Source organism: Dama dama, chromosome 12 (assembly GCF_033118175.1).
Source record: "Dama dama isolate Ldn47 chromosome 12, ASM3311817v1, whole genome shotgun sequence".
Lineage (NCBI taxonomy): Eukaryota > Metazoa > Chordata > Mammalia > Artiodactyla > Cervidae > Dama > Dama dama.
Window position 1 is genome coordinate 56,893,914 of NC_083692.1, and position 27,015 is coordinate 56,920,928.

The window sequence follows — 27,015 nt, forward strand, 5'->3', positions numbered from 1 at the left end:
CCACTGCCAACTTTTGTAATTTCATTGAAACACAGACATGACCCATTCATTTGTGTATTGTTTGTGACTGTGCTACAAGAATTGAGAAGTTAACCATAGAGACTGTGTGGCCTGCAAAGGCTAAAATAATTTGCTATGGGTTCCTGACATTAAAGGTTTATAAACCGCTGGTCTACACGTTCTGGCCTGCCCTGATCTCTGACCTCATTTCTTCCCATTCTTCTTCTTACTCCACTTTAGTCTCATTCCACTTTGCTCTTCCTGAAAACATGCCAAACACATTCTCACTACAGTGCCTTTGTACCTGTTTTCTCCTCTGCTTCAAATGTTCCTCCTTCTAATTTCCTCAGGGCTCACTCTCTCAGGTTTCTCTGCTTGCATGTCACCTTCTCGGTAAGGCTTCTCTTGACTGCCCATTGTAAAATAGCAACATCCCATTCCTCACATTCTTTATTCTTTTGCTCCTGCTTCATTTTTCTCCATAGATCTTACACTATCTAACGTATATTTACTTATTCTCTGTCTCCCATCACTTGAATATAAGTTGTTTAAGAGCAAGAGCTGTCAATTCTGTGCATTGCTTTATCCCAGATACTCTGATCCAAAGTAGATATTCATTTGTTGAAGGGAGCGAGGGAGGGAGGTAGGAGGGAAAGGGAGATTTGCATGTTAATCTGGACTTCGCTGGTGGCTCAGATGGTAAAGCATCTGCCTACAGTGCGGGAGACCTGGGTTCAATCCCTGGTTTGGGACGATCTCCTAGAGAAGGAAATGGCAACCCACTCCAGTATTCTTGCCTGGAAAATCCCAAGGACGGTGGAGCCTGGTAGGCTACAGTCCATGGGGTCGCAAAGAGTCGGACACAACTGAGCAACTTCACTTTCACTTCTGTCCTTTATGGTTGTTGGCAAATTGGGATTGAAACAAGATTTAAAAGCAGCATATAGGTACATACTTCGGTTTCCATTTGAAAACTCAAGGCTACTGGCAAATTCAATTTCACGTGACTCTTCCCCCAACCTCTTTTTCAGTCCCTTGAGAGCAAACAGCTGTCCTTGTTTATCTTTGTTCTCCATACTAGTCCAGTGTAGGCTCTTAATAAATATTTTCTCCCAGCCCAGAAGTGGACGTTGGTATCTTCTTAGTTGCTTTTTTTTTTAATAACTTCAATACTTCCCATAATGCCTGGCAAATAACAGAAGCTCAGTAAATATTTGCTCCATGAAGGAATAATTTAAATTAATTGCTTGTCAACTTAGGATAAAATACTATCATAGGTTTTCTGTTGTTGTATAACAAATTATTCCCAAAATGTAAGGATCTAAAACTTAAAACTTTCTGTGGGTCAGCAGTTCAAGAATGGCTTAAGTAGCTGGTTCTGTCTCAAGGTTGCTCGTGAAACTGCGGTCAAAATGTCAGCTGGACTGCTGTCATCTGAAAGCTTACTTGAGGATCACTTCCAGGTTGGCTCACTCACATGGCTGTTAGCAGAAGGCCTTAGTCTCTGGTCTCATGCACCTCTCCATAGGGTAGGCTACTTCAGTGTCCTTATGACACGGTAGATAACTTCCTCAAGAGAAGTAATCCAAGAAGAAAAACTTTGCCTTTTATCATCTAATCTGGGAAGGCTACGTCCACCACATTCTTGTTTGTTATAAACAGGCAGCTAAATGTAACCCACACTCAAGGTGAGGGGAATTAAACTTCTTTTTTCCCCCATGATATTTATTTTTTTAATTGGAGGAAAATTGCTTTACAGTGTTGTGATGATTTCTGCCATACAACAATGAAAAGAAGCCATAATTACACATATACCACCTTCCTCTATAGCCTCCATCCTCCCCCCGCCCCCCCATCCCACCCCACTAGAGCATCACAGAGCATCTATCTGGACTTCCTGTGTTACATAACAACTTCTCACCAGCTATCTATCTTATACATGGTAGTGTATCATCCCACTCTTTCCCCCAATGTGTCCACAAGTCCATTCTCTGTATCTATATCTCTATTCCTTCCCTGCAGATAGGTTCATGAATAACATTTTTTCTAGATTCCATATATAGACATTAATATACGATATATGTTTTTCTCTTTCTGACTTAATTCACTCTGTATAACAGGCTCTAGGTTCATCTGCCTCACTAGAACTGATTCAAATTTGTTCTTTTTTATGGCTGAGTAATAATGTACCACATCTTCTTTATCCATTCATCTGTCTATGGACACCTAGGTTGCTTCCATGTCCTCAGTTCAGTTCAGTCACTCAGTCGTGTCCGACTCTTTGCGACCCCATGAATCGCAGCACGCCAGGCCTCCCTGTCCATCACCAACTCCCAGAGTTTACTCAGACTCATGTCCATCAAGTCAGTGATGCCATCCAGCCATCTCATCCTCTGTCTTCCCCTTCTCCTCCTGCCCCCAATCCCTCCCAGCATCAGGGTCTTTTCCAATGAGTCAACTCTTCGCATGAGGTGGCCAAAGTATTGGAGTTTCAGCTTCAGCGTCAGTCCTTCCAATGAACACCCAGGACTGATCTCCTTTAGGATGGACTGGTTGGATCTCCTTGCAGACCAAGGTATTATAAATAGTGCTGTTGTGAACATTGGATTACATGTTAGACTTCTCCTTTTTGAAGGGAAGAATATCAAAGAATTTGTGGTCATATTTTAAAACTTCCACAGTCACTTTGATACTCTGAATTGAAAAAAAGAGACATTTCCCACTTATAGGAAGTGAGACAGGGTTTCAGAGATGGTGTTATCCTGCCACTTAATTGCCCTTTTCAAGTATATTATTGCCTTGCTCTTCTTTTTTTTTTTTCGAAATGTTTAGGCGCTGCCAGACTGGCTCATCAAGGAACTTATTTCTCTATCAGGGCTGGGAGTCCTCACTGTTTCTGCCTAGTGAAGTGAAGTGAAGTCGCTCAGTCATGCCCGACTCTTTGCGACCCCATCGACTGTAGCTGACCAGGTTCCTCGGTCCATGGGATTTTCCAGGCATGAATAATAGAGTGGGTTGCCGTTTCCTTCTCCAGGGGATCTTCCCGACCCAGGGATCGAACTCAGGCCTCCTGCATTGTCGGCAGACACTTTACCGTCTGCGCTACCAGAGAAGCCTTGCCTTGCTCTTCTTAAAGGGAAAAAAATTTTAACATTTTTGAAATAGTGCTACCAAAATTAATTACTATTTTTACCTTTTCTTGAATAGGTAACACATATGGTATAAAAATTCAACAGTAAAAAAAAAAAATTCAACAGTAAAATGAATATACAATGAAAAACAAGTTTCTTTCCCCTGAATTCCAGCCACCCAGTTTCCCTCCATAGGGAAGACCACTAATACTAGTTTATTTATCCTTTCAGAGACCTTCCATGCACTTATAAACAGATACTTATATGTTTGTTTTTTACACAGTGGTAGCATACTATAATTACTGGTCTGTATCTTGCTTTTTTTTTTCCATTTGCCTGTTCCATATCAGTTTGTTTAATAGTTGCTTTGTTCTTTTTAATAGCTGCATGGTATCCCATCATGTGGATGTTCAAAAATGTATTTAATTGCTTCTTCTTTGAAGCACATTTAGTTAGTTTCCCATCTTTTGCTATTGTAAACACTGCTGCAGCAAGTACCTTGTTCATTTTGTACACTGAGAATATTTGTGGATAAATACCTTCAAGTGGATTTGTTGGGTCAAAGAGTATGTGTTTTTTGAAAAATAATGCCAGATTGCCACCAGGGGTTGAACCAGCGTTATACACCCACCAACAACATATGAATTTCCTTTGTCCCTCTAGGCATAGTAACAGTAGAAACATGTAGAAGTGTTGCCAATAAATGAAGGATTATTATACATATTTTACACTTTAAGCCTGACACTATCCCCTGGCATATGTTGACACACACACACAAAAAAAGTTTGTTTTTTTTGTTTTGAGAGTTTTTTAAATGAAGTATAGTTGATTTACAACATTGTGTTAGTTTCTTATGTATTTGACTGTGCTGGGTCTTAGTTGCAGCACATGGGATCTTCGTTCCATCATGTGAGGTCTTTTGTTGGGCACATGGACTCTCTAGTTGTGGCGTGAAGGCTTGGTAGTTGCAGCATGGAAGATTGGTTGCCCTGCAGCATGTGGGATCTTAGTTCCCTGACCCGGGACCAAACCCACGTCCCCTGCATTGGAAGGCTCATTCTTAACAGGACCACCAGGGAAGTCCCATACAATGTAGTGTTAGTTTCTGGTGTTAAAATATTGTTTGTTGATTAACCTCAGGAGAGATAGACTTTCTCTGTGGAAGTTGACTGAGTTGGTAACCATATCCCAGAGTTTTTAATTCTTTGACAGAATAGAATGCTCCTGAGAGAGAACTTACTGCCTGCTGTAGATTGCTTTAATGTTTTATTGAAGTATAACATACATAAATGCATAAATATTAAGTACATGATTTGATGACTTTTTACATATTTATATGGCTGTGTGACCACTACCCATATCCAGAATTAGAACATTACCAGTTCCCCTTGAGGATTCTGTCATGCCCTGTGCAGTCAATACCATCCCAAAAGGTAACCATTCTGATTTCTACCATTATAGATGAGTTTTCCTGTCTTGAAATGTGATCACATAGTATGTCCTCTTGATTGGCTTCTTTCTGTTAACATTGTGTCTATGAGATTCATCCATTCTGTAGTGTGTAGCAGTAGTTCATTCTTCAGAGCTTTATAGTATTACATTATGAATATACCATAATTTATCCATTCTACTTTTTATAGACATTTGTGTTATTTCTAGTTTGGGACTATTATGAGTGAAGCTGCTATGAACATTCTTTTACTTGTCTTTTGTTAAATATGAGTTCTTTTTTCTGAGAATTGCTGGGTCATAGATTCGTTGTTGTTGTTCATTGCTCAGTCTTGTCCAACTCTTTGCAACCCCATGGACTGCAGCACGCCAGGCTTCCCTGTCCATCACTGTCTCCCAGAGTTTGCTCAGACTCATGTCCATCGAGTCAATGATGCCATCCATCTCATCCTCTGTTGCCCTCTTCTCCTGCTCTCAGTCTTTCCCAGCATCAGGGTCTTTTCCAATGAATTGGCCCTTTCCATCAGATGGCCAAAAAGTATTGGAGCTTCAGCTTCAGCATCAGTCCTTCCAATGACTATTCAGGACTGATCTTTAGGACTGACTGGTTTGATCTCTTTGCTGTCCAAGGGACTCTCAAGAGTCTTCTCTAACACCACAGTTCAAAAGCATCAATTCTTTGGAGCTCAGCTTTCTTTATGGTCCAACTCTCACATCTATACATGACTACTGGAAAAACCATAGCTTTGACTATACAGACCTTTGTCGGCAAAGTGATATCTCTGCTTTTAATACACTGTCTAGGTTTGTCATAGCTTTTCTTCCAAGGGGCAAGCATCTTTTAATTTCATGGCTGCAATCACCATCCGCAGTGATTTTGGAGCCCAAGAAAATAAACTCTATCACTATTTTCAGTGTCAGAGGTTGGGTCCTAGGGTAGATTATGTTTAGCTTTATAAGATCTGCTTAGAAATACATGAGTTTGGTAGAAATAAAATAGTTTTCCAGAGTGCTTTTACCAATATATACTCCCACTCAGATAAAATTTTTTTCTACCAGGTAAATAATATCTGAAATGACATGCCTTATATTTCTTGCCTTGTATTTTCTTTAACTTAAGTCTTTCTTTTTTTTTTTAACTTAAGTCTTTCATCATTGGTAATAGTCCATAGGAAATAATATTTTATTAGTCATTTATACTTTTGAGTGCTTGAGTTTCACAGCCTTTCACAGTCACAGAATTTTAGAGGTCTAGTCCAACAAAGGAAGATAAAGTAGCTTGCCAGAATCATACAGTTGGTTACTAACTCAGTTGAGTACAGTAGATGCTTATTCAACTCACAAAATAAACCATTACTGTATTCAAACACTAGTAAGACTCCCACTATATATAAGAGTGGAACTACTTGTAAGTTTTTCTTTTATTGACTTAAATAAAATTGCCAAATATTGCTGCAGCAAAGAAGGGTTCATTCAGGACAGACAGAGAAATGCAGTTTGGGGTCTGCAACTGTGATAAGCCACATGCAAGTCCCCATATGGAAAGGGAAGGAGAACACTTTTATAGATGGGAAGTGGAAGTTGGGGAGCTAAAGAAAACAAAGAAACCTTGATTGGTCCTTGCTGGAAAAGAAGAGGATACATTTCTTCTTCCTGTTGGGCTCTGCTGTTATCACAGGACATAAGAGCGCCTTCAAGTCTCACAGCTCTACTTAGGTTTTTGTTTATTAATTTTTTACACATCCCTCCTCCCTTTTAATTAAGATCTTTGACAGTATCACTGACCAAAAGTCAGTTTAGCTAGTTTGAGTAGGTTTTTGTCTCTCAATGCAAGGAAGGACCTTTCTTGGGTGTAAGGTCTCCCACCAGAGGGAAAGTACAGATTAGAAACCTATTTGCAGTGACATCCTAGTGACAAGGGAGGGTAGAAGGGAGAATTCTCAATCACTTCTTATCTAAAGTCCATATGTTATCAAGATCTTAAACATTTCAGATCATCTGAAGTAAACTTACAATAGGGCTGGTCCAGGTATCTTGGGAAAGCTGGCTCAGTGGATGTTGTTGCTTCCTTTCTGGGAAATCTTCATTTTCAGATAACCAGATATTGTGAGGTCATCAGGGTTTCCTGCTTTCTTTCCTTGTAGACGTGACTCCCCAAGAGTCTGTTCCTTGGAGTTAGGTGGTACAGGAGTTGGTGGTGTCTGATAGGGGCCTTTGCAATGAGGCATAAGAGAGTTCTTTCCCAGTAGATGAAATCTCCAGGTTACAGGGTGTAATGCTTAAGGTCTTCACCTTCCCCAGGGTGCACTGCAAAAAAGACTGCTCTACCAAAGCATGGTTATTTTTAATAGAAGCAATTAGGCCTCTGCAGTATTGAGTACTCTCCTTTTATTACTTGTGGGTCAAAAGAAGCAGGAGCCAAGTGCATCGGACATCTTATTACTATCTCAAAGGGTGAGAGTTTATGACTTCTAAAAGGGGTAGATCTGAAATCTGGAAGGACTAACAACAGTTTAGCCAAGGTATTTGGAGGGCCTCCACCAATTTTGCAAATTGAATCTTTTTTTAAAAAATATGTGTGTGTATTTATTTGGCTGTAAGGTCTTAGTTGCAGCACAGGGACCTCTGATCTTCATTGTGGCATGCAGGGTTTAGTTGCAACACAGGGAATCTGGTTCCCTGAATAGGGATCGAACCTGGGACCCCTGCATTGGGAGCAAGGAGTCTTAGCCTCTGGACCACCAGGAGGCATGCATGAGTGCTCAGTTGCTCAGTCATTTACAACCTCATTTATGACCTCATGAACTGTAGCCCACCAGGCTTTTCTGTCTATGGGATTTCCCAGGCAAGGATACTGAAGTGGGTTGCCATGCCCTCCTCCCAAGAGATCTTCCTGATCCAGGGATTGAACCCACATCTCTTGTATCTCCTGCATTGGCAGGTGGGCTCATTACCACTGGCCACCTGGGAGGCCCTAGTTAGACAGTTAAAGGTGCCTAAAGTACTTAAATTTGTAACAATTTCTTTTCCAATATCCTGACTCTTTGCAATAGTAGCAGAAACTGGGGGGATTTGGGTTTTATTTAGGAGCCTTCATTTGCTGGATTTGAAGATTAAGAATTTTAGTGGTCTCTGATTTAGTCATTCATTTAGCGTCCAAGAGAGCTAGTTTGTCAGATTAAATCTCAAGTGGACACAGTTTCCCATTCTATTGTGGTCCTTTTTACTAGAAGGGAAAGCTCCCAGTTCAGCTCATTAATAAACATAGAGTTGAAAATTTCTCAGGTGGCATCAACATGTGAAGAAAGACCAGAATTTTTTTTTAATTTGAATTTGACTTAATATTTATGAACAGGTTCAACAGATTTTTCTGTGCAAACCTAAATTTTTTCAATTAACAGGCTTTGAAAAAGCCCTAGGAATTGCTCAGTGAAGTCACTTAGCAATAGCTCAAACCTGATCATATAGTAAGTTAGTAGGCTGATCTCCCAGTTCTAATTCTAGAAACATTTCAGGATTTTCCCAGTTAGAAGTTTTCCTCCAGTGCTGGGCCTGGCCTTCACCAACATGTATATGAACTAGCTCATTTAAGACAGGGGAACCTGTTTGGTAAATTTGAGTGATTATATTAAATTCCTCAGCAAATCTGTGAGGATCTTCCGTTACTTTGGGAATATCTTTGACAGTGGCTTACAGTTCAGTATAAGGGAATATAAGAAATTAGAGGTTTAACTTCTGAATCCTCCTCAGAAGGCTTAATTTTAAAGGGACAGGTTTTAACAAGTTGAGAAGAACAGGGAACTGGGAGAGTTTCAGAGGTGGGGTAGGTTCCAGGGGAAAATCTGTCTGAGGGAACTGAGCGCACGGAGGAGGCGCAGGCAGTATAGAGGGAGGCGTGGAGGCAGACTGGCCACAGGAAGCCAAGGGAAAGAGACAAGATGGTGCTGAAGGTGGAGGGAAAAGGTTGGTGCTGGAAACAGAAGCTTGAGTCATTACATATGAAGAAATAACAGCAAAAGGTACTGAAGAAAAGCGAGCAGAACAGCAAGAAGAAAATCAGGCCAGAGTGGTGTCCTTGTCCTGACGGCCAAATGAAGAAAATGTTTCAAGAAGGAGATGGTGAAAGACTTCCCTGGTGGCTTGATGGTAAAGAATCTGCCTGCTAATGCAGGAGACTTGGGTTCAATCCCTGGTCTTGGAAGATCCCTGGAAGATGCCAAGGAGCAACTAAGCCCGTGCACCACCTATTGAGACTGTGAGCCCTAGAGCCTGTGCTCTCCAACCAGAGAAGGCGCCGTGATGAGGAACCTGGCACAACCACGAGGAGCAGACCCAGCGCTCTGCAACTAGAAAAAGCCTGAGCAGCAGTGAAGACCCAGCACAGTCAAAAATAAAAGTTTAAACCAAAGGAGAGTGGTCCACTGAGCTGGTTGGATGATGTCACCTAGTCAGTAGACATGAACTTGAGCAAACTCCAGGAGATGGTGAGTGACAGGGAGGCCTGGCATGCTGCAGTCCATGAGGTCACAGAGAGTCGGACACGACTTGGTGACTGAACAGCAACTGAGCATGAGGCTACTAGATCCCTGAGAGAAAGAATGTGCTTCGTGGAAATGGTGACAGTGAGGGCTCTGGAGGTAAAATTTACTTTTTCGACTATTGGCGCTAGTGTCAGTCTTGACTGCACAACTGTTCTGAACTGTCCTCTGAAACAAAGCAGTGCTCCTTTGGCATCAAGTTGTCTTAACACTGCACTCCTGTGACTTGGGGGAACCTGACTGCTGCCTCATACCTAAGTCATTTCCCCTTTACTGTGTTCCCGTGCTGATCACCTTTAAGAAGGGAGAATACTCAACACTCTAAAACTTAATAATGGTTTATTGAGATTATGTCTGTGAGGCCCGTGGTAAATAGGCAGATAACCACCTAGAGAAACACAAAGCACTACTTCTACTTTTAGCATTATTATCACCTTTAAATATGCCAAGCGTTTCCTTATTTTGTGAACACTTATTCAAAATAGGGAACTTTCTTAAATGAAAACCAATTTTTCTCTTTCTCTTCAGCCTCCTTGCTGCCCTATAGTTAGCCCCTAATAGTGAAACTAGGTCTGTTAAGTGTTATTTTCTGCTTTTTCCTTCCTGTCCTCTTATTCGCCCAGCTGTCTCAAGCCGGAACCTTGTAGGAAGAGAGTTATATTTCAGAAAACTGTTTGCTCTGACATTTAAACAAGCTTCCATTTTGTTTTTCCATATTAGAATTTTTTCTCTTCCCCTCTTCCACTTCCAGCACTTTGTCTGACCTGTCATTTTTTAAGCTCATTCATTATTGTTAAGGTTTGCAGATTATACCAGAGGAAGGAGACAGATTTATAAACCTATGTTCCCGGCCAGCTGTTTCAAGAAGAGGAATAACATTATTATTATTATTGTATACCTGCTCTCTGTTTACAGCTCATCTGCCCTTGTTAATGAGGCACCAACTTCGAAGTCTTACCTTGTCTAGAAATAAATGGATTCTGCTCCTATTCAAATTGGTTATCTGGTAATCAGAGCAGGTTATCACTGGGAAGAGACATCCATATGAGTTCACTTTGCTAACAGCCAGAGAGACTTTAGCCCAGTTGCTTTCTTAGGAGGTCTGTCTGTGTATATATACACACACATATATACACAGAGCTGAATCACTTTGCTACACACTTGGACTAACACAACATTGTAAATTATACTTCAGTTTAAAAATAAATACATGAGGGAAAAAAAAGAAAGTGGTAAAAAAAAAAAAGATCCAATTGACTAAACCAAACTTCTTTCTTGCCCTGATTTCATTAGATTGAGACTTTCTGTTAGGATAATCTTTTTTTTCTTTTTTTCAGCTCCCTTGTCTGATCTGGTTTTATGATAGAGCATTCTAAAATCTGATTCCAAAGAGAAAAGGAGCATTAAAAAAGTACGCTTTGATAAGGAATGACTGTTACTTATAGTCATTTAAATTTTTAAAAAACTCAGTACATTGGATAAATTCTATCCTGTATGTTGTAGTCAAAGAAAAAAATTATAAGTTGCAAGAATCAAAAACAAAGAGAAAAGAATATGAGAGATCAGTATGAGTCATAGAAAAAAAGTGAAAATTTCCTAGACGATGAAGGAAATCGCTTAGCATCAAAAGACAAAGAAATGGGAAATAGGTTGGAAAGATAAGAGGATTAGTCTAGAAGGTCCAAATAGGCGTTACAGCAAGAACAAGCAACAAGCATAACTAATAAGACAGAAAATTAATAAGGATGTACAAGATTTGAAAAACATTATCAATCAACTTGATCTATATAGGCTACCCAGCAACTGCAGAATATACATTTTGAAATATTCTTTTCAAGTGCACATGGGATATTCTTCAAGATAGGCCATATTTTATACCTAAATTGATTCTCAATAAATTTAAGAGGATTGAAATCATTATATAGTATGTTCTCTAACTACAGTAGAATTATATTAGAAATCAGAAACAAAAGGATAGTTGGAAAATTCCCAGGTATTTGAAAATTTGACAACACTCTTCTAAATAAACCCAGAATTAAAAAAAAGGGGTGGGGGGGGACTAGAAAATGTTTTGACCTGAATGATAATAAAAACATATTAAAACTTGTGAAATGCAAGTAAAGTGGGCTATGAGGGTAATTTATATCTTCAATGCTTATATTAGAAAAGAAAAAAGATCTAAAACAGGTGTTGGTGAACGTTTTCTATAAAGGGCCAAATAGTAAATATTTTAGGCTTTGAGGGCCATATAGCCTCTACGACACACACCAGCTCTGTCTGCCTTGAGGTGTGAAATCAGGTATAGACAGTGGGTAAATGAATAAATGTGGCTGTGTTCCAATAAAACTTTTATTTCTGAGAAATATCTGAATTTCACATAATTTCAGATGACATAAAATAATATTCTCTTTATCATTTTTTCCTACCACTAAAAATATAAAAACCATTCTTAGCTTATTAAAGATATCTTTAAAATATTTCATGGTAAAATGTTCATGACCTTGTGGTAAGACATAAAAAGCACAAACCATAGGGAAAAGCTTAATATATTTTACTTCATTAAATAGAAAAATAACAAAAAATAATTCAGAATTAAGGCAAAACAAACAAAAAAAAGTCCATGTCAGGGAATTCCCTGGAGGTCCAGTGGTTAGTACTCCACTCTCGCTGACAAGGGCCCACATTCAATCCCTGGTTGGGAAACTTAAGAAATCATTAAGTCATGCAGTGTGGCCAAAGGGGAAAAAAAGCAAACCAAACAAAAAAAGGTCCATGTCAGACATTTTATACCACGTTAAATTCCAGATGGATGAAAGAGTCAAAAATTCAAACCATGAAAATACTCAGAGAAGCCATAAGAAAAAAAACAAATAACAAATATTTGTTTTTGTGACCCCATGGACTGCAGCACGCCAGGCTTCCTTCCCTGTCCATCAGCAACTCCTGGAGTTTGCTCAAACTCAGGTCCATCGAGTCAGTGATGCCATCCAACCATCTTATCCTCTGTCATCCCCTTCTCGTCCTGCCTTTAATCTTTCCCAGCATCAGAGTCTTTCCCATTGAGTCAGTTCTTCCCATCAGGTGGCCAAAGTATTGGAGCTTCAGCATCAGTCCTTCCAATGAATATTCAGGACTGATTTCCTTTAAGACTGACTGGTTGGATCTCCTTGCTGTACAAGGGACTCTCAAGAGTCTTCTCTAACACCACAGTTCAAAAGCATTAATTCTTTGGCACTCAGCTTGCTTTATGGTCCAACTCTCACATCCATACATGACTACTGGAAAAACCATAGCTTTGACTAGACAGACCTTTGTCGGTAAATAATGTCTCTGCTTTTTAATACACTGTCTAGGTTTGTCATAGCTTTTCTTCCAAGGAGCAAGCATCTTTTAATTTCATGATTGCAGTCACCATTGGCAATGATTTTGGTGCCCAAGAAAATAAAGTCTCTTACTGTTTCCATTGTTTCCCTATCTTTTTGCCATGAAGTGATGGGACCAGATGCCATGATCTTCGTTTTTTGAATGTTGAGTTTTAAGCCAACGTTTTCACTCTCCTGTTTTACTTTCATCAAGAGACTCTTTAGTTCCTTTTTGCTTTCTGCCATAAGGGTGATGTCATCTGCATGTCTGAGGTTATTGATATTTCTCCCAGCAATCTTGATTCCAGCTTGTGCTTCATCAAGCCTGGCATTTTGCATGATGTACTCTGCATATAAATTAAATAAGCAGGGTGCTAATATACAGCCTTGACATACACCTTTCCCAATTTTGAACCAGTCCATTGTTCCATGTCCAGTTCTAACTGTTGCTTCTTGACCTGCATACAGGTTTCTCAGGAGGCAGGTAAAGTGGTCTGGTATTCCCATCTCTTTAAGAATTTTCCACAGTAAACAGTCACAAATAAGAAAAGACTATAATTCAGTAGAAAAATGAGCAAAGGGTATGAACAGACAGTTCACTAGAAAGGAAATACAGATGTTTCATGCTGCTATCTTGTAATGAAATGATATACAAACTGATAATAAGAAATATGACATTAAAAGTACATAAAACACTATTTGTCTCCTATCAGATTGGCAAAACCAAAAAGTTTGAGAACACTGTATTGCCAAAGGGAAAGAATAACAGGTGTTCTCATGCACTAATGGGTTTATAAATTAGTACATCCTCTTTGAGGACAAACTGGAAGTATTTATGAAAAATCCAAATCTAAATACTCTGTGAGTAGCAGTTTTACTTATAGGGATTTACCTTACAGATATATTCTATAATATGTAACATAAAGCATGTGTACAAGATTAGTTATTCAGCATTATTTGTAGTAGTGGAAGAGTGAAGCAACCCAAATGTCCATCAACAGGGAAGTGGTCAAATCAATGATGGTACAGTTTGAAATCATGCATATGGAGCCATTGAAAAGAATGAAGTAGTTCTATGTGTGATCATATAGAATGATCCAAAATATATGGTTACATGGGAAATGTGCATAATATTGGTGTACACTGCTAACCATCTGAGGAAGACTATATAAACATATTTGCTTATAAATATATAAAATGCCTCTGGAGGAATACATGGATATCCATGGATGTTTCTGAGTAGGGGACCTAAAAAGCTGAAGAATAGTGACAGGAAGAACACTTCATTTTATCTTGGGGTTTGTTTGCTTTTTTTTTTTTTCCTACCTTTTAAATTTTGGAATGTGACTTTTATTCATTCAAAACCATTTTAAAATAAAATGAACATGTCAGGAATGCTCATTATGATGTCATTTATAGTGAAAATGTGCAAGAAACATCTGAATTTCCATCAATAGGATGTATAAATTGTGGTCGAGTCATGCAGTGACATACTTGAGCACCATTAAAACAAATGGGTTAAGCTCTTCATGTCAACATTGATATATCTTAAATTTTTAATGTTAAGTGAGAGAGGTAAGTTATACAACCAGCCTGATCCCATCATTGGCAGGTTTGAAAATACAGTAAACAGTGCTTTTCAGCTATATTTTGTTCTTTAAAAAAGAAATTTGTTGCAAGTATAACATAAAATCTTATAAATCCATTGAGCTGCTACATGGGCACATGAGCTTTTTAAGTTAACCTTGGTATTTTTTAGTGTATTTGAAATGCTTCATAGTTTTTTTAAAAGTTAGGAAAATGTACCTTAACTGGACCGTGGAATCTGCAAATGTTCCCCATCCTAAGGGCCCCTGGTAGTGTTGTAGGCAGTTCCCATGGAACTATTCCAGCCTAATGCTGTTAGGCCTGTTGGGACATAGAGCACCCCCTAAACCCTTCTACAGGAGCTAGAATGCTACTCAGACGGAAAATACTCTTCTCTTGTGGCCAACAGAGTTTCTTTTGTGTATATCTGAGTCTTCTTGTCTTTCAGGGATGTTAGTGGTGAATGTAACATGGAGGAACAAGACTTATGTAGGTACACTTCTTGACTGCACACGGCATGATTGGGCACCCCCGAGGTAAGCACGCTACAGCTTTTTGCCTATGTTGGTTTGAACCACCCTTATCAATGATCCCTCATATCTAGATAAAGGTATAATAAAGATAATGTTAGAGTTGGATAGCTTTTAAAGGACAGTATGGTATAAAAACAAGGGGATGCGTCATATTCCTCTAGCATTCAAGAAGGAGAGATCAGTCAGGTGTTGGTTTGGGTAGGAATGGTGACGAGATCCTGTTTAAGCCTTTATCTAGAATGACTGAATTCTGGCTTCTACCTAAAGTCACCTTGAGACCAAGGTCAGAATCTGACTGTGGGTGAACAAGCATTCGTTGATGACGTTTTTTGATAGTAGCTATCTCTCAGAAGTTAAAACTCAAGAACATTTTCAGTTTCATAAACTCCATTAGACAATCTGGATTTCACAAAGACCTTTCAAGTTGCAGTTGGCCATAAGACTGATATTCCAGTGAATTTCATCTTAAAGCTAGTTTCTAGTATTAATTTCCTGTTCATCAGGGTTGGGGGAACCCAAATCTTTGGGAATAATTTATAGCTAGCATGCAGGTAACATCCTAGAAGCTCACCAGTAATGCAGTTGGCCTGTTTTCAGAAGTTTCTTTAACAAATGATATTCATTGAAAATGATAGTTACCATCTGGACAGTTCTTTTAGAGGCTGCAGCTACCCTGGTTTGAAGGTAGCTTCTTTTCTTAATAATATCTTGTTGTGTTTGTCATTTGCCAAGGTTCTGTGACTCTCCCACCAGTGACTTGGAAATGCGCAATGGTCGGGGTAGAGGCAAACGCATGCGTCCCAACAGTAACACGCCTGTCAATGAGACAGCCACAGCCTCCGACAGCAAAGGGACCAGCAGCAACAGCAAAACCCGAGCAGGAGCCAATAGCAAAGGCCGTCGGGGCAGCCAGAATTCTTCAGAACATCGCCCGCCTGCCAGTAGCACCTCTGAGGATGTCAAGGCCAGCCCTTCCTCAGCTAATAAGCGGAAAAACAAACCCCTTTCAGACATGGAGCTGAATTCTAGCTCAGAGGACTCCAAAGGGAGCAAACGTGTCCGTACGAATTCCATGGGGTCAGCCACTGGCCCCCTCCCTGGAACCAAGGTGGAACCCACTGTTCTAGACAGAAATTGTCCTTCCCCAGTCCTGATCGATTGTCCCCACCCAAACTGCAACAAAAAGTACAAGCACATCAATGGACTTAAGTACCACCAAGCTCATGCCCATACAGATGATGACAGCAAGCCAGAAGCAGACGGAGACAGTGAGTACGGAGAGGAGCCCACCCTCCATGCAGATCTCGGGAGCTGCAATGGCGCATCTGTCTCACAGAAGGGTTCCCTGTCCCCTGCCCGCTCAGCTACCCCCAAAGTTCGGCTCGTGGAGCCCCATAGCCCTTCTCCTTCAAGCAAATTCAGCACAAAAGGCCTCTGTAAGAAAAAGTTGAGTGGGGAAGGGGACACAGATCTCGGGGCCTTATCCAATGATGGCTCTGATGATGGACCCTCAGTAATGGATGAAACAAGCAATGATGCTTTTGATTCTTTGGAAAGGAAGTGTATGGAAAAAGAAAAATGTAAAAAGCCCTCTAGTTTGAAACCTGAAAAGATTCCTTCCAAAAGTTTAAAGTCAGCCCGGCCCATTGCCCCTGCCATTCCCCCACAGCAAATTTATACCTTCCAGACAGCCACCTTCACGGCAGCAAGCCCAGGCTCCTCCTCAGGCTTGACCACCACCGTGGTCCAGGCCATGCCCAACAGCCCCCAACTGAAGCCCATTCAGCCCAAGCCCACTGTGATGGGAGAACCTTTTACAGTCAACCCTGCCTTGACTCCAGCCAAGGACAAGAAAAAGAAAGAGAAAAAAAAGAAGGAATCTTCAAAGGAACTTGAAAGTCCTCTGACCCCTGGGAAGGTATGTCGAGCAGAAGAAGGCAAAAGCCCATTCAGGGAATCATCGGGAGATGGGATGAAGATGGAGGGCCTCCTGAATGGCTCCTCAGACCCCCACCAGAGCCGACTGGCCAGCATCAAGGCAGAAGCTGACAAGATCTACAGTTTCACAGACAATGCTCCCAGCCCTTCAATTGGAGGCAGCAGCCGCCTAGATAGCACTACGCCTACCCAGCCCATGACCCCGTTACACGTAGTGACCCAGAACGGAGCTGAAGCCAGCTCAGTCAAAACCAACAGCCCTGCATACTCTGACATTTCTGATGCTGGGGAGGATGGAGAGGGTAAAGTGGACAGTGTCAAATCCAAGGACCCCGAGCAGCTGGTCAAGGAAGGGGCCAAGAAAACTCTTTTCCCCCCTCAGCCACAGAGCAAAGACTCACCATATTACCAAGGCTTTGAAAGTTACTACTCTCCAAGCTATGCACAGTCCAGCCCAGGGGCTCTGAACCCCAGCAGCCAGGCAGGAGTGGAGAGCCAGGCTCTAAAGACAAAAAAGGATGAGGAACCTGAGAGCATAGAGGGAAAAGTGAAGAACGATGTCTGTGAGGAAAAGAAGCCGGAGCTGAGCAGTTCCAGCCAGCAGCCCTCCGTCATCCAGCAGCGTCCCAACATGTACATGCAGTCCCTGTACTACAACCAGTATGCCTACGTGCCCCCCTACGGCTACAGCGACCAGAGCTACCACACCCACCTCCTGAGCACCAACTCCGCTTACCGACAGCAGTACGAAGAGCAGCAGAAGCGGCAGAGCTTGGAGCAGCAGCAGCGAGGACTGGACAAGAAGGCCGAGATGGGCCTGAAGGAGCGGGAGGCAGCACTGAAGGAAGACTGGAAGCAAAAGCCGTCAATTCCACCAACTCTCACCAAGGCCCCCAGCCTCACGGACCTGGTAAAGTCAGGACCCGGCAAGGCGAAGGAGCCAGGGGCGGATCCTGCCAAGTCAGTCATTATTCCCAAGTTAGATGACTCTTCCAAACTCCCCAGCCAGGCCCCAGAAGGACTTAAAGTAAAGCTGAGTGAGGCCAGCCACCTAGGCAAGGAGGCTTCTGAGGCCAAGACAGGTGCCGACTGTGGCCGACAGGCAGAGGTGGATCCAATACTCTGGTACCGACAGGTAACTGTTCTGGAAAGAAATGGAAATACTGTTGGATAGTCTTTCTCTCTTCCTCATAAATCAGGGCTGTCCTTATGTAGGGAATCAACATAGTACGGATAGCAGGAGAAGTCTATAATGTTAGGGATTCTTTACCTTTGTAAATCATTTTAATGTTTTTTTAAAAGCACTATTCACACCAGTGAAAGAGGTTTTTCCCATTTAACAAGAGAGGCCCAGGTAAGTTAGCTTGATTTGTCTGGAGGTACTCAAGACTTCACCAGCAGAACCAGAACTGGAACCAGGTACCTAGTGATGCCTAAACGTGTCTCATCCACTGTGTGGTTCCCACGGAATGAAGAAAGGTGGTCTCTCCAGTTTTTAAAGTAGGCGGAAGCACCCTTCTCAGACTGAATTACTCTCAAAAAGGTTTTATAGGCAGAGTTAGAACTAAGAGCTTGGTCTTACTTGTTTCTCTATTCATGAGGCTTAGGAAGGCCCCCTCTTTGTGCCGCAGTTAGCCCACCCTCCTCTGAGTGGAGCGGCCTCTACAGCTCTCTGCCCCCAAACTTGCTCTGAAGAAGGGAAACTACCTAAATATACTTGGAACGGGAACAGCTTCTTCCAGTCACTTCCCTCAAATGCTTGTTTTCTCATAGGGAAGACCCATCAGTGGATTTTCCCTCTCTTTCGCCACATTTTATATCCTTTTGTTGGGGGGAGGGGACAGGCATTTAAGCAGGAGGGACCATAGTTAATTTTGAACGAAGGTCAGTGGAGGCCCAGATCCCGCAGCGCCCCAGGTGTCTGGTATTATCTGCTGTGCTCTGGTGTTTCTACTGGGACCTTGGAGTTGAAATCTCTCTCTCTTTTATCTGTACAACACTCACGTCATTCTGTGATTGTTGCAGGAAGCAGAGCCCCGGATGTGGACGTATGTCTATCCTGCCAAGTACTCGGACATCAAGTCAGAGGATGAGCGGTGGAAAGAGGAGCGGGACCGCAAACTGAAGGAGGAAAGGAGTCGGAGTAAGGACTCTGTTCCCAAGGAGGATGGGAAGGAAAGCACAAGTAGTGACTGCAAGCTGCCCACATCAGAGGAATCCCGCCTTGGGAGCAAGGAGCCCCGACCCAGTGTCCACGTGCCTGTGTCCTCCCCCCTCACCCAGCACCAGTCCTACATCCCCTACATGCACGGCTACTCCTACAGCCAGTCCTATGACCCCAGCCACCCCAGCTACCGTGGCATGCCTGCCGTGATGATGCAGAACTACCCAGGTACAGCACTGCGCTCCAGCTGCTGCTCCATTCACTGGGAAGGGAAACGAAGCAGATTTCAAATCCAGTTTTCTTGCTAAGGCTACTGAGGCTCAGGTAGATGGTAACTCTGATGTGAATGTGGTATTGTGGTCACTCTAACCCTGAGCTCCTTGAGTGACCCCTGCTTACAGTCTGTGGGACCACTCCTTCCTCCCTTGCACCAGGTGAAGGGTTGACTCTGCAGTCAGTTTTTATGGATAACTGAAGGCGAAACCCCATCTACCAGAGGCATCTTCCCTCAGCTGGGATTTTTCCAAACACATACTTTAAGGACTTAACCACTGACGGTCCAGCTGTTAAGACTCCGCTTCCACTGCAGGGGGCATGGGTTCGATCTTGGTCAGGGAACTAAGATGCCTTGGGGTTTGGCCAAAAGAAAACCACATACTCTATATATTTTGCAGCGTGCTAGACACTGGGGGGAATATAAAAGAAATAGAGAAGACTACTTCAGTCCCCTCAAGGAGCTCACAACTTAATTGCAGCAGGAGAGACACGTGGAACAAAGTAAAATTCACATCAGGAGAATGAATGTTTTCATCTGCAAGATCATGTTTAGCATAAAGTCATCAGGCAGTCATGGAGGGGAGGCCCAGTGAGGGGAAGGTTCAGTTTGGGAAAGATAAGCTCTTATACTGCCATGGAGTATGGGGGGGAGGGCAACATGGGGGGAGGGCAACACAGAGTAGGCGTTGAAGTGATTCTGGACTAGTCAGAAGAAAATGCTTCCTTCACTCACTGGTCTCTGTTGCCTAAAGAGCCCTTCTTTCACTTTCTGGAGCTCCCACCTCACTGTAGAAAAGCAGCTCAAACAGTCTTGATATTGATGTTTTAAGGCAGATTCTAAGTAGGACATGTGAGCTTTTCAAACAGAAATAGGAAATTGTCTCTTCCCGCAGTATTCCTTTCTCCTCTTACCCCAGTTCTTCTGTATAAAAACAGTAGTTCCATTTGATGAGTACTTGCTCTAGGCCAGGCACTGGACTAGGTGATTCATGTACATTATCTCATTTAATCTTCTCTGTCACCCTATGGAATCAGTATTAGTATCTTCATTTTGATGGTCAAGAAATTGAACCTCAAAAGGTTAATTTGAGCTAATGAACTTGTTCATTTTTTCAGAGGTACCCAACAGGTAAGTCTCAGAAGTCAGATTTGAGCCCAAGGACATGACTTCAAATCCAACAACCTTTCTAATCCTATGACTGTAGCACCTCTTGGAGATGAATCTGAGACTGGGGCTCTAAGGGAGTTGATTCCCCAGAAACTGAGGGCCATGTTCTTAACATCCCTTAGCTGTTTGCCTCCGGAGCTCAGTAAAGGAAGGACACGCTAAGAGTCTCAGCCTGAAGACACTGTGGTGGAACACCCCTCAGCCTGAGCCTCACCAGGCTCACTGAAGCAGAATCTCTCCTGCCTCTCCCATCTCTCTGACTGCTTTATTTCTCTCTCCCAGGTTCCTACCTGCCTTCCAGCTATTCTTTCTCCCCATATGGCAGCAAGGTCTCGGGGGGTGAAGATACTGACAAGGCCCGAGCTAGCCCCAGTGTCAGTTGTAAATCCAGCTCAGAGTCTAAAGCCCTGGACATCTTGCAGCAGCATGCCAGTCACTACAAGAGCAAGTCTCCCACGGTAAGGGACGCGCAGAGACACTGGCCATTGTCAGAGACCAGCACGGGCAGAGCCAGGGTCTGGGAGAAGGTGGGCTGGCTCGAGTCCCAGTAACAGTGTGGTGTGGCCGGCCTGACCTGAGCTCCCCCAGGCACCTCCTTGATTCTTGGGTGTCCTGCATCTCTAAGGAGTCAAAGTGTGGGCTTGGGGCATCTTGCTTTCACGTGTGTGCCTCACAGTAGAGCTTTTGTGTCTGCTTTCCTTTCCAGATAAGTGATAAAACTTCTCAGGAGAGAGATCGGGGAGGCTGTGGGGTGGTTGGGGGTGGTGGCAGCTGTAGCAGCGTCGGGGGAGCAGGCGGGGGTGAAAGGAGTGTTGACCGGCCCCGCACCTCCCCTTCTCAGCGCCTGATGTCCACGCACCACCATCACCACCACCTGGGGTACTCACTGCTCCCAGCACAGTACAACTTACCCTATGCAGCAGGTAAGCCTCATTTCCCCACTGCCATCCCGTAGCACTGCCATAGCAGGGGGCCCCTGGCAAGAACCCCCTCCTCCTCTTCTTACCCTTGAGCCTCCAATCTGTCCAGAATCCTAGCCTCCTGCAGACAATCAGTATAATCATAACATTTATTTCCTCCCTTGGAGCTCAGGGATTCTCAAACTCCTCCAGAAAATTGACTTTGATATTCAGAAGAATAAGGAGCAGGTGTTCCCACAACCAAAGAGTAACAAGCAACTGAAAAACAGAGCCTGTCTATCCCCAGCTGCTATATCTGGCCAAGTATCAGATTTTCTTCTGTCAGCACCCCAAAACTCAGTGGAGCTAGGCATTGAAGAAACTCCTCCCAGCACCCACCCAGCTGGCAGAGCGCGAGTGCTGCACTGACTTGTCCTCCCTCTTACTCAGGGCTTTCTTCTACAGCCATTGTTGCCAGCCAGCAAGGCTCGACTCCTTCACTCTACCCACCCCCCCGGAGGTGAGAATGGTGAGTAACTTTTTAACTCAGACAACACAGAGAGAGCAGGGATAGTTGATACCTGGATCACAGAATCCCTGTGGAGCCTCAGTGAAGGACATCTCTGGGCTGCGGTCTGGAAATGGAGCAACCCTGACCAAGCCTCTTGTATAAGTTTCCCGGGGAGCCTCTGAGAGGGGCTGTGGACCACACGCCTCCCCTAGGGACCAGGACTGGCCTCCCCTGCAGTTCATTTTCTTGGAGCGCCACCTTGTGGTGGTTTTACCAGCCAGTTGAGCACCCGGTTCTCTGTCCATGTTTCCCTTGCAGAACACCAAGTGCCCGGATAAAGGCAGCTTCACGGGCCCGGACTGGCTTACCCAAGGAGGTGCTGGAGGTGCCGTTTAGACATCAGTTAAATGGTGTTGATCATCCTGTTTGCCGTTCCCACCATGACTGAAGGCAGATCCTTGGCTATCTCGCCTCCACCAGACCCCCGGACTCCCCGACCCTCCCTCTTCCTCAGGAGCTGGAGAGCTGGTACTTAGCAAAAATATTTATTCTCTTGGCCACGGCCGTGACTGTTGTGGCCTCTGTGGAGATGAAGGCACGGGGAGCAACCAGGGGAACATGGCCTCAGCCCAGAGAAGTTACTGCTCTGTTCCCCAAGGCCTGGTCAGCTGCCGGAGCAGTACCAACCCCCCAGGGAGGGCCCCCCAGGCACTGGGTAAGGTCTGAAGACAGCACAGCAGCCATACCCCTCTCACCGTCATTAGCACCATCACCAGACCCTGCATCTCCCCAGTGGTTTGGGCCCTGGGAACTGGCAGCACGTGGAGGAATTAGAATCTCAGGAAAGAAAGTGGGGGCTGTTTTCTCTGCAGTTGTGAAAACAAGGTCTTCAAACGTGAAGACTTCTCCCCTCTCACATGAGCACATGTAAATGCTCAGAGCCCAGCCTGGAAAGGGAGACCAAGGCATCTGCCCACCGTGGCCTTGGGCTGCCTGTCAGGCAGAGGGCCGGGGCCCCGAGGCCAGCACCGGGCTCCCTGGGGATTCCAGGCAAGAGCTGGAGCACGAACGGAGTCTGTGAACGAGACGCTGCATCCCACCAAGTCCTGCTGCCACTTAGCCTCCCCCTTGCCCTTTCCTCATCTCCCTCCCGACCCTTTGGTGCCTTTTCCAGGGGCATCTCATCTCTCTTCTTCTTTTCCACTGCTTGGCTTTTAAGACTCAGGCAGGTAAAATCGTATTCCCCCAGCATGGGGAGCTTTGGAGTCTGCCGGGAGGCAGGCCCTGGGAGCGCCTAGCCCTCTGAGAGATGTCCTGTCCAAGCAGCCATCCAAGTGTCGGCCTCATCAAGGGGTCCAATTCTGTCCAGCCCAGTTTCTCCGTACACAACCACATGACTTCCTATTGCTCAACCTGTACCCCATGCGTGCCAACATGAGCCGTGTTTCTTTGTAACACACGTTTTTGTTTTAGGGAACACTGCACCTTGGAGGGCATCTGTTCCTTAGACCCTAGGACAACGTGTGCAAGCCATTACTCCTCAGAGCCGCCGGGTGTAGTCAGTGGAGCTGTGCTCTGAGGCAGACACAGTTCTCTGCTCTCCTTAGAAACGCAGTCCAGTCCAGGCTTTGTGCTCTTTGTCCTGGGAAAGTGACAATGATCTGGTAGCTTTACGGCAGTCACTTCTTCCCCAAGGTGTGGGGAGCTTTAGCTCTTACTTTGTTTTTGAGATATCATCCCTTTGTCCTCCTCCTCTCCTGTCTTTCCTTGACCCTCTGGATTGAGAGATGAAGACTGACAGACACCAAGCTAGGTTAGAGACGAGTCTTTGTGACCAGAGTGCCAAAATGACCATTTAAGAGCAGGGACTTGGCTCTGACAGTGTGGGGCATGGAGATGGAAGACAGTAAGCACAACGCCCAGCAGAGGCTGCTTTCCGAGATCCCCGGAGCCCCATTCTAGAGAGGCTTAGGGTCTTTTGCCCAAGAGGAGCCCCTCTGATCTATAGACCTTTCCTCTAGGTTCACATGTCCTTGTTTTTGTTCAAGTTGGATTCTGAGCCCTCTCCCAAACCCCGCTGATTTAGACCTCCTAGCAGGCCCTTGAGCAGCCTCCCTGTCCCCCTCAGTCCTTCTGCCCCCCGCTGTCCTTTCGGGAGTGCTCTGAGCAGCGACTTCCCTCTTACCCACAGAAGTCGTCGGTGTGGACACCTTCACCCCACCTCACCTGAGTCGTCCCCACCCAAAAGATGGCTCTGAATTTCAGCCTGCTCATGCCCTCCTGGCTCCTGTTGGGTGGAGTCATGGGCCCATCTCTGTTCCTGTTTGTTTTTAAATATTGTGTGTTTTGTATCTGTGGCGCTGCCTTACAGCGTGCTCTGTACATATTGTGAAGAAACTGTTTGGAGTAATTTTCTTTTCCATTGGGTAGGCATAGCCTGGGATTCCTGCCCTTTCCACTTCGTTCTGTAACAGAGACGAGGAACTTCTGTGTTAGCAGGGCAGCCCTGGGTTCTGCAGAAGGGAACAGCTTTTTTTCTTTTTTTCTCCCCCTTAAAAAACATTTGGCTTTTTGACCCTTATATCCTGAAAAGCAGGAGCTGAGCTGCCCAGAAGAGCAGGTGAGAGCATCGATGGCAGAACAGCACTGCCTTTTCCTGATCCTCCTGGTCCCTGATCCTTGCCAGGCCTGTCGTCCCTCCCTGAGGTGACATGAAGCAGCAGCAGTGACGGGTGAAACAGCCTTGAGGAGCACTGAGTGAAGGGTTTGCTGTCCGCCTCTAGCCTCTCTCCCTGGGGAGGATCACCACAGGTGGGGACCCGTAGCACTGGCAACCCAGTCATAGGGATGAGACTCTCAAGGATCCCCACCCCACTTCACCCCAGCAAAGGCTGGACAAGTTTGCTGCTAATGGCCAAGGTCACCAGACCAAGGCTCTCTCTGAGCTATCCCTGGCCCAGTTCTCTTGACAGACACGGCTCATCCGAGCCCCACAGAGAAGCTGGCGGGAGGCAGCCTCGTGCCCAAGTAGGACAGCCAGGGCTTGGAGACCTGCTCTTTAGGACTCACATCTGCTTCCTCCTCATTTAAGTTGTGCCAGTTCCCTTCATCCCCTTTCCCTGCCTGTACATGTATGTATACATGTGTATTTCCTTCTCTTACCTCACCCCCTCCACACATCTCAAGGTCAACGGACCATATGCAGAAGGCTTAAGAGGGCACCCATGAAATGAAATGATGCTTCTTGAATCTCTTCTCTCCAGGCTCCAAGGTGGGGGTGGGAGGGCTTGGTCTTGGGAGCAGGAGGAAAAGGCTACAGAAGGGCTAGTGTCATTGTATACGGGCCACTTGTTATCCCACACACCTTACCACCATCTCAAGTGTCTACTCCAATGCCCCCAAGATTCAACTGGGCAGCTAGCTGGCCCCCTAATTCTGGGCCTTCGTTATTTGTTTTATTATTAGGGCATCCCAGGAAGCTTTCTGCTGATCCTCTGCCATGGGCCCCTCCTGGGATTGAGCCCCTCCCAGGCCCCATCCCTGGCCCCTCCTGCCCCAGCCCACCCGCTTGCCTTGGTGCTCAGCCCCCCATTGGGAGCAGGTTGGGGCGAGCTGGAGGCCCGGGCTGGAGGGGCAGTGTTGCTGTTCATAGCTTTTGTTTCATTGGCGTTGCTCTGTTGGATTTAATTTCAGTCTTCCTGATTCTTCCCTTCTGTAAAGTGTACATTACCAAGTTCCTTGTTTTTTTATATATATATATAAATATATATATATACAAACTGTACTCTTTTTGCCTTTGTACATTCAGGCAAGAAGAGAAAATAAATCTTTTTAAGAGACAATCACAAATCTGTGAGGGCTGCTGGTTATTTCTCCTGGAGTCTGCTGCTGAGCTGCCTCTCTCTCCTCCTCACTCTTCCGTCCTCCCTCAGCTCTCCTGATCTTCCAGTCCTGCTCCATACACATCCTCAGCTCCACCTTCCCTGGCTGATGGCATGCTGTTGAGTCCCGTGTCCAGCCTACATACCCTGCAGCCCTTCCCTGGCCTGGCCGCAGGCTTACCCAGGAGCTTTATCCTGGGCCCTGGCTTCTCCTGTCACCCTGTGCCAACCGCCCTCCACCACCCCGCCCCGCCCCCATAGATCCCATTCACCAAAGTGGCTTTGGACACTCACCAGTGAGTGGCTTTCACACTCGCTGTGAAACTATGCAGCTGGGAGCTCTCTAAGAGTTTGCACTACTTAAACCTGCCTGGGAGTTAGACGATTTTTAGGAACCAGTGGGAAACTGAACACTCCCCTAGACACTAGTCGCCAGAGTTGCTCTGACGAGAGCGCAGAGCATCGTGCTTGGCGGTTGGACTCCTGTGGCTAACAGAACAAGGGCTATGGGCTTATGGGTCAAGAGCATTTGATCAGAATTTCAAAGGGCAGTACATTCAGAAAGGCAGCCCAACCAAACCATTGTTCCACCTCTTGAACTTTCTCCCTTCCCTCTAATTTCCTCCTCCTCCCCTTTTTTCCCTTCCTCTCTACTTCCTTTTCTTAATTGGCTTTGGAACTGAAGTATATTTTTAAATTATTTGTTGTATTTATTGAATAAAGTGTTTAATGTCCCTGTTCTTAAATTTAGACTTAGTTTGCCTTTCACGTATCTCCCCTTCCAACTCCACCCTCCCACTCCCAAGATATTTCACCTTCTAAGTTGTTTTAATTGGAGTGCAGAATTTGGATACCATATTTCTGTCCTGCCACTGGTCTCATCTAGCAAAAGTTTTTTATTTTTGAAAGAGAAATAAACCTGAACTGAGTGCCCAGGTTTCCAATTCAGCCTAACTCTGGTTGTGTTAAAGAAGATCTACCAGCAGATGGCAGCAAAGTCCCAGGTATGTTTCCTGTCCACTCTGCTAGCTTCGCAAACAGAAAACTGTTTTTCCTGGTTCTTTATCCCTGTCTTGTAGATTCCTTGGGTTTCAATTTAGCATTCAATCTGAATCCTAAACTGCCTACATTAACTTGGCCATTGTCAGCAGTCACATAGATTGCCATTGTAAATATCTCACTTGTAATGACTTTACAAATGACTTGTAAAGTCATTCTTCAGACTTTATGTTATTTCTAGGGATTATGTGCTCAGTGGAAGACATTTTCTAAGTCCTTCACATTTCAGTTGAATTCATCTCTAGGCCCAGACTTTTTTTTTTGGCTGCACTGCACGGCATGTGGGATCAGATCCCTGACCACAGATTGAACCCATGCCCCTGGCAGTGGGAGTGCAGATTCCTAACCACTGAACCACCCAGGGAAATCCCTAGGCCCAGACTTCCTCTACTAATACCACGTGGGATGGAGGTGTTGAACTCACTTCTTTTCATAAATGTTACATAGGGCCCAAGGTTAATGACTTGGTCCAGTAGGAAAACACAAGCTCAACATAGAACAATGTGAAAATGCACCAAA

The 27,015-nt window shown here is 44.4% G+C and overlaps 1 protein-coding gene across 5 annotated transcripts in view; it reads left to right on the plus strand.

Moving 5' to 3' along the window:
- The window catches only part of ZNF609 (zinc finger protein 609), a 200,025-nt gene extending 174,620 nt beyond the window's left edge, over window positions 1-25,405 (plus strand). For 2 of the 5 annotated variants that reach the window (XM_061157359.1, XM_061157355.1), the window contains 7 exons: window positions 14,516-14,603; window positions 15,333-17,673; window positions 18,564-18,930; window positions 20,429-20,604; window positions 20,853-21,069; window positions 21,496-21,574; window positions 21,875-25,405. In XM_061157359.1, coding sequence (XP_061013342.1) covers window positions 14,516-14,603; window positions 15,333-17,673; window positions 18,564-18,930; window positions 20,429-20,604; window positions 20,853-21,069; window positions 21,496-21,569 — 3,263 coding nt within the window. In that variant the 3' untranslated portion in view covers window positions 21,570-21,574; window positions 21,875-25,405. The remainder of the gene's footprint in view (window positions 1-14,515; window positions 14,604-15,332; window positions 17,674-18,563; window positions 18,931-20,428; window positions 20,605-20,852; window positions 21,070-21,495; window positions 21,575-21,874) is intronic. The other 3 variants (XM_061157356.1, XM_061157357.1, XM_061157358.1) reach the window with 3 other exon arrangements.
- The last annotated feature ends 1,610 nt before the right edge of the window (window positions 25,406-27,015 follow it).